Here is a 7,500-nt window from a genome sequence, read left to right on the forward strand (position 1 = left end):
CAGTTACGAACCGTCACATTGCACAACAAAGTGCAAGTAGTTACTACATCACTAATCGGAACGTGTTTAAAGAAGGACATGGCATACATCGACATAGCCGTGTTCGTGTTTTTAACGCTTGTGACATTGGGACAGGGTATTAGTAAATAACATTCAATTACGAATTACTTTAGGGTTGCAGGGATGGCGCAGTGGTGAGAAGAACTCTGTGAGTTTAGTTTGTTTGCTCTAGATACTGTGCTTCGAGAGGTTTTTCTCCGGGTACTCCGGTTTTCCCCTCTCCGCAAAAACCCCCATTTGATTTGATTTGCATTAATTTCAGTTTAGTGTCCACAATTAGTTCTCCAGCGCTAGAAGACTAGACACTAAAATAAAGTTCCTTTTTTAGATTTAACCATCATGGTGGTTCATGGTGGTTCACTATTTACAAGATAAAATAATTACAGTACATGTGTCTGGTGGTCAAAGTAGCGAAGGCTTTCTAGTTGACTACCACCTACTTAATAAGTAAACGAAGAAATGACACTGAGCTTTACTGGGATATAGAAAAAAAATTTTGTAGAGCCTAGGACTAATGTACAGAAGAAAATTACATGTATGTATATAGTGGAAATTATTGAAGGTGAAAAACGGGGAATCTCTGAAGTGGAGAATCTCTAAAATGCGGAATTTCTAAAACAGACAATCTCTAAAATGGGGAATTTCTAAATTGAAGAATTATAATAATAATAAAAATAAGGAAGACACGATTATCCGAAAGCTGTCCCAAATGGCAGGAAAACCATCATGAATTATATTTTTCATGAAATTCTCAACCTCGGATAATGCATATTTAGCGTGCTCTGATTGGTTTACTCAATCTCAGTTATCAGCTCATATACCTCAGTTTGACGTTATATGTTAAATGCGCTAAGCGTTGCTAAGATAACAAAAACTCTTTCGCCGGAAAGCGAAATTTCTCTCTGAATAAAGCCAAAGATTAGAAAAAAAACCTTTTTTTGTAGAAATTTTGGATCAGTTGCGACGTTTAGAAGTACGCGACAAGGTAAGAAATGTTTTTTTTTTTTTGCGATGAGCCTGAGCCTGTCTGACCGCAAGATATTAGACAACATCGCATCTTCATCAAGTTTTTTTTTTATTTCGCTCGGATTTTCTCTCTTTAGTTCTCTCGTATTTCGTACTTCCAAATTTTTGTAGTTTAAGGAATTTAATAAAACAATTATTCCATTCGCGCTTGTTGGATATGAGACTTCTTATAGCCAATTCGGGATTTTGCCGCATAAGAACATTGTATTATTTATCAAATGTGAGGAGCCAGTGGATTATTTACCAGAACTTTATCTACTTTATAACAAGCAGTTTTGTATCAGACTAGATCTGTAGAACTTCTCAGTCCGTTTTGGAGATTCCCCGTTTCTGAGATCCTCCTTTTTTAGAGATTCCCGTTTTTAGAGATTTTCATTTTCTTCGCACTTTTTCCTCCGGCCGCGCTTCAACCATTTGATGAGGGCCAGTCTCGCGCTTCTCAAGTTGCCTCCTTGATGTCAAAAAGAATTCTGGGTAATTCTGCCATTCCATGACAAGGGTAGACCTCCGATTGTCATTTTATAGTCTTTTTTATAAGAGGCAGGCCACCCAGCCCAAATACAGCAACTATTGAAGTTTTTGGCTTTCAAAATTGTATCGGTAGGTCCTGAAACTCGTGCACAGAAAGGCCAGCGCCTGGATGTTCGAAAGCCGATTAACGTAATCCAGGATTAGCGTTAACTTTTGTTTCACGTTTTCAAGTTTCTGGTGAAAGTTTCTTTCGCCTAATTTTGTTTTTCAAGATTGACTTCTTCTAATGTAAAGTTTTGTCGAATATCAGCGTTGAATAGCATTTGGGAGTAGAGAAATAAATTCCTTGGGTAATCTTTAATCTGGGATTAGCGTTAATCGACTTTTGAACAACCGGGCCCAGAGAAACAACTTCACTCGTCAGTGTACCGTCTTCGTCGTTGCCATGGCTTAATTTGAACAGCGAAGGCTGGATTAATTTCAATTTAATTATATTCCTCACGGCTAAAACTCTATGGCACGGAATTTTGGCAACTGATTCAGCGTTTGGGAACTGTCGACCACATCAAGCGAAACGTTTAGCCTAGCAGTTTTTCAAAGTTTATCTCTGTTGTTTGCAACTTAAATTATGTATGCTCGACAGACCTTTGTCACGAAGCCTTTAAGTTAATGTGTGTTGTTGAAAAGTAATTTCTGTGTCAGGGTTAAGTTGAATAGCAAGTAGGGGCCAGTAATTGGTAAAACTACCCAAAATGAACTGCACTGCCGTGCCACAGGCTCTGGAATGACCAAAGAAAACGGAAATTACTGATCGATTAATTGGTTTCCTTAGAAACCGATGTGGGTGTATAAGTTTTAATTAATAAAATCAAGACTGGGAGGGTTTATCGGGGGTGTGTCAATCTATTTTTTTATGCTCTGGTAAAAAAATCGTGATCTTTTGAACAAAGGAAACGTTTTTCGTCCATGACCTTTTGTTCGTATGCACGCAAGACATCAAAATATACTCAAGAAGAAAGAAAAAATCAATAGCCTTTTCTCCTGTCGCCGACATTTCTGCTTTACACCTTTATAAATAAAGTGGGTTTAAATAAAAGAAACAAGAGAGAGAGAGAGAGAAAGAATATGCTTTAGCACAGTGTTGACAAGTTCTTGAAATCCCAACTGCTAGAACAATATAAGCTAATATATTGTTAATGACGCTGAAACACGAACAAAACTTGAAGTTAAAACAATTTAACACTTAATTGGTGCCAGTCAACTGCCTGAGGCCATATTCAGTGACGTTGAAATTCTTACAATTAATGAACCGAAACTCACTGAGTCATAAATTCAACAGTAGCGTATAGCGACAACTCTTATTTTTGTTTCGATTGCTAAGTTTCGTGCGTCACAATTTGAAGCATTCTTTGAGAATGGACGTGATTGAGCCACGGTCTCGATTTTTGAGTTTTCAGTCGGTATCCGATGACGCTTCAGATTATGCCGCCAAATCTGTCCGACGATTCTCTGCCAGCAGTGCCGCCTCATCGAAGCAGCCAGCTCCGCGGAGGGGCTCAAAACCAGCTGGATCGTATGTGTCTCCATATCGGCTGTGGCGCCAACTTTCAGATTCCTTTCGAACGAAACAGGATGCTTCTGACGAAGAAGAGAAAAAGCAAGTCGTCGAGAACACGTATCGAACCGAACCAAAGCGAAAGTTCCCCGAGAGAGAAGTCGAAGAGATTATAAAAAACAGCTTGGTGGATATGCTCGCAAGGCAAATCTACTCGCCATCAGAGTGTGGCTTTTTGACAAAACTTTTGAGTTCGAGGATCATGGAACAAGTAAAGAACCTCAATATCGAACGTTATAAGCTTGTTTGTTTAGTCAACGTGGGATCGAAACATAACCAGGGAATAAGAGTCGCTAGTAGATGCTTGTGGAACGAAGAATATGACACCCATGTGACAGCAAGCGAAGAGAATGGCACGTTATTTGCCGTAGCGACCGTGTACGGTGTATATTATGAATAACATGGCTGTCTGTAACTGAGAAAAGCCGTGTTCAGTTTTGTGTTGAACCAAACCTTCAGGGCTTTGGAAGAAAGACTGATCAATCAAGTTATGACAATGTATTGGAAAAAGTATCGCTTTATAACGGAGAAAAGAATCACGCGAGGATTAAATACAGCTGCAGGAGTCACGATAATTTACTCAGGACTTCACTTCACCTCATTACATTTTTTGAGAAGTCAAGGTATAAATGAACAAATCTTTTGCAATTTATGGTATTTCTTTACTTCAGGTACGTAGGAGCACAAATTTCAGACAGGAATATAATATTCAATTTACCAAATGAAAATGTGTTTTATTCTAAAATCTTTCACATGCCTTGTATTGTATTAGCTCGACTTCATTATTATACGTAAATTGCTGCAGCCAAGGATAACGAAACACGTACTAAAGCTCATTCCTTCAATTCAAACTCTTTACTGAAGCCTGGTTTGCTATTTTTACTGGCAACAATTGTTATTGCACGGCGATTGCCCTTGACAACTCGCACAGTGGGGTATATTGCTCAACAGCAATTTGTTTCTTGAATAATAATAATAACAATAGAGAATTGAAATTAATCACGACTTTACGCAATTAAGTTGAAACTTTTATGGACTTCTCTGTGAAGAAAGGCAGCCGTGATTTATCATGCTTTATATTGTCACAAAATGCTGGGCGAAGTCTTTCAACGACTGGCACGTGTAGCCTCGCTCGATCCTCCTACTGATTTAATAAATTTTAACCAAATAAATTCAGTTAGTGGTTGTTGCCTTTTCGCCAGGGCCAATTCAGCTCTGTTATTAGAAAGATTTCTATCTGCGTTTGTGGCTGCTAGCAAGCTTGCTACTTGTTGTTTAACTGACAAAATGCTTTTAATCTTTTTCTTGGCGCAACTGCAATTTCTATCCTGTCTATTTCCACCCTGAATGGCTTGTTTCCGCTCGCTAACTGATCATGCAAATTAACTCAGTATTCTTTGCTTTTGACGGCTTCATTTCTAAACTGTTAGCCAGCGAAATAGAGCTACTTCACTTCAGCGAACGAGTCAAGCTGGTTTTAAAACGTTGGAATTTAAAAAAAGGAACACCTTGATTGGTTACAAAATTCTTCAAGATATTGAAATTCAAGTTCAGGCATTATAAGTAATTAAAACTTTATTTTCCAAAACTAGCCGTAAATGAAGTAAAATCGAGAAAGTTGCTTTTTGATGCCGATTAGTAGGTCTTAACACAAATATCATTTGGAAAAAGTGCTAGCAATATTTTGTCAATATCAAATACGCCGCAACTCACTCAATGAACTGATTAGTTTTTCGTCAATTTTGTAGCTAGATTCATTTAAGGGATCCGATAAAATCTGAAAAGCGCGTTCGCATACCTCTTTGCTATCCTTTATCCGACAAAATTAGCTCAAAGATTTAAAATACTGGATCGCATCTCTTTGTTATCCACCATCCTCAGCTATTGTTCATGGCTCATCTTATCTCCAACTTCCATCCCGCTGCCTTGATTGTGTTTGAACGATCTTAATAAACAAGTCTGCTTTAATTAACAACGGTAATTTAGAAACTTGAATCTAAGCTTTTAATAAGGAAGCGCCCTTTTGCGCTTTTAACTTCAAGGCCTCTCACAGATGATTCAAGATAGCATTTCCCACAGTAATTAACAAACATATTTCCTGTTTTGTCCGGCTTCCTGAAGAAGAGAACTCTCGTACCACTCTAACAGAAATCCTTAAACGAATGTTAATTATCCGACAGAAATTTATACTGGTAGATTAGGAAATTCTACCGTGTAAAAGCTGGCTTTAAGCCATGTTACTATACAAGCGAACACGAATCTGCATAAAATAAAGGACATCTTACACTGCAACCGCTGCTTTGCGAGAAAAGCCACAAACATTTTTTTCTCCTTTTTATAAGATTCCCTTTCTGTAAGAACGTTGAGGTTGCTATTAACAAAATTGTAGGAACATGCTATAAGCATACCCAAACTGAGAGTGAGTAAAGAACATCTTGTAAAGGAAGAAAATGGGTGATTAAAGTCATTGCTGTAGGATCACCTTGTTGTCAAAACGTTAAATTTTAGTTACCTCTCGTTGTTATTGCGCACGCGCAGTGTACGACAACGAAATTTACTAAAAATGATTATTGTATGGCTAGTGTTTTTGGCCGATATAACGCGTGCTCTGATTGGCGAAGAGCAGCTAAACACTAGGGCATATTAAATTCTCCCGTAATGCCCACGGGCGGATTATGGATTATGCATATTAGCTCTTTCTTCTTTGGAACCGCTGTCGCTGGGTCAATACGGCAAGGCCTTAGTTTGAGATATTGCTGTAACGATCTCACTCTCGGTTATTAAGTAGTTATTCGTGCTGCTCATGCAGCAAAATTGTGTTGTTGTTGTTGTTTTAACCAATATGTTGCCTCTGCTGCAGCCGTCGTCTTTCTTGGACGCCTCATGTCGTGAGCAAAGAACATGTTAGGAACTTTTTCATGCTCAAATCGAGGAAAATCATGTAATATTAAATGACTAAATTATAATAAAATTAAAAAAAACGGAATATTCAGCTTCGGAAATTTGAACTAGCTGTTCTTTTGGGTGAAAAAAAAAAGACTTAATTGATAGACGCACATTTTGCACAAGGCGCTTCTCACAAGCAAAAAGACTTAATTTAGCAAGCAAGATATATAGTATAGTAAATGTTTTCAAACACAATTTTTTAACATACAAACTATAAAAAAAAAAAGAGTAAAAGCCAATAATACACGTGATATTAAAACACGGCTTGATGTTTACTAGACAACAATAAAATGCCAAGATCTGGCAAGAACCACCCCCGACAAAACGTCTTTGAAAATGATCTTCATCCTGTTTATCTGGTAGTATTTTGGAATAAAACACACTCAAAGAAATTAAGGCCCTATCCGATTTCATTACGTAGTGTTGTATTTCACTCGCTATCTAAACAAAGTAATTGGTGTGAAGTATTTCGGGATATGCCATTAATTAAAGCTCTTTTGTATGCTTCCTGCGACAACTGCATTAAAACGGACGAAACGGTAGGCGTTCAACAGGAATATCGCATTTCTCTAACCAATATTTCCCTCTAGGGATTTTCTTGGCTTTGGTCGGGTTCGTTATGATACATAAAACAATACAACGAGGAAAACGAACGACTTAGCGTTTTCTTAGATTCCATGCCCAGTTGTAGGAACAAGATTGAGTAACGGACAAGGGAAACGACAAAAATGAGATTAATTTTGCTGTTTCTTGCCTTCTTTTTTAGTTTTAATGAGGTAAGTAATTATTGCCGTACATGATATGCTTGTTGTGTTGCGTATTGTTCGTTCTCAGTGAGATGTGGTAAAATCTACTATCTCCAGAGTTCAAGACGGGTAAAATTAGCGAATGTTGATCAACTTTCAAAGGGCAAAGGTTAGAGTTCAAAGGAATGGCTCCAGAAAATCTTAGCAGAGACGACGCCAAAGGCAACGAAAACGTCGCAGGAAAATAAAAATACGCGCTACCGAAATTATTTTGCAATCATTCCATCTTAATTGTTCTGGGTTTTGGATCCTGAATTTGGAAAGGAAAGGAAAGGAAAGGAATTTTGTTTAAGTGTCTAGTCGTTCCAGCGCTGGAGCACTTATTGGGGACACTGTAAACTGAAATAAAGTACGAACTTAAGTGCGAAGTTTGGTACGCAGGAGATAGACTGCTATTTGTCAACGCTGATGTCAAAACCTCATATTGAGATAAGATAATTTTGCATTCTCGATTATTCTGTCTCGCTCACGTCGTAAAAAGGGCATGATTTATTCTAACAACTAGGAGAAATCACTAATTATGAAATGCCTTCGTGGGGACGAAATTTGAGTCTGGAATGTGAGGGAGTACGTGGT

At 38.0% G+C, this 7,500-nt stretch overlaps 1 protein-coding gene and 1 pseudogene across 1 annotated transcript; both read left to right on the forward strand.

Annotated features, from left to right (window-relative positions):
* Positions 1–2,972: 2,972 nt before the first annotated feature.
* On the forward strand, positions 2,973–3,572 carry LOC137972560 (dynein light chain Tctex-type 5-B-like). The gene has a single exon (XM_068819306.1). The coding sequence runs from the start codon at positions 2,973–2,975 to the stop codon at positions 3,570–3,572; it is 600 nt and encodes a 199-aa protein (XP_068675407.1).
* Positions 3,573–6,714: 3,142 nt separating this feature from the next.
* Positions 6,715–7,500, forward strand: part of LOC137973710 (A disintegrin and metalloproteinase with thrombospondin motifs 16-like) — a 42,958-nt pseudogene continuing 42,172 nt past the window's right edge.

This window comes from Montipora foliosa, chromosome 10 (assembly GCF_036669935.1).
Source record: "Montipora foliosa isolate CH-2021 chromosome 10, ASM3666993v2, whole genome shotgun sequence".
Taxonomy (NCBI): Eukaryota; Metazoa; Cnidaria; class Anthozoa; order Scleractinia; family Acroporidae; genus Montipora; species Montipora foliosa.

Coding starts and splice junctions, on each gene's coding strand:
- LOC137972560 (XM_068819306.1), top strand. CDS start 2,973: ATGGACGTGATTGAGCCACGGTCTCGATTTTTGAGTTTTCAGTCGGTA.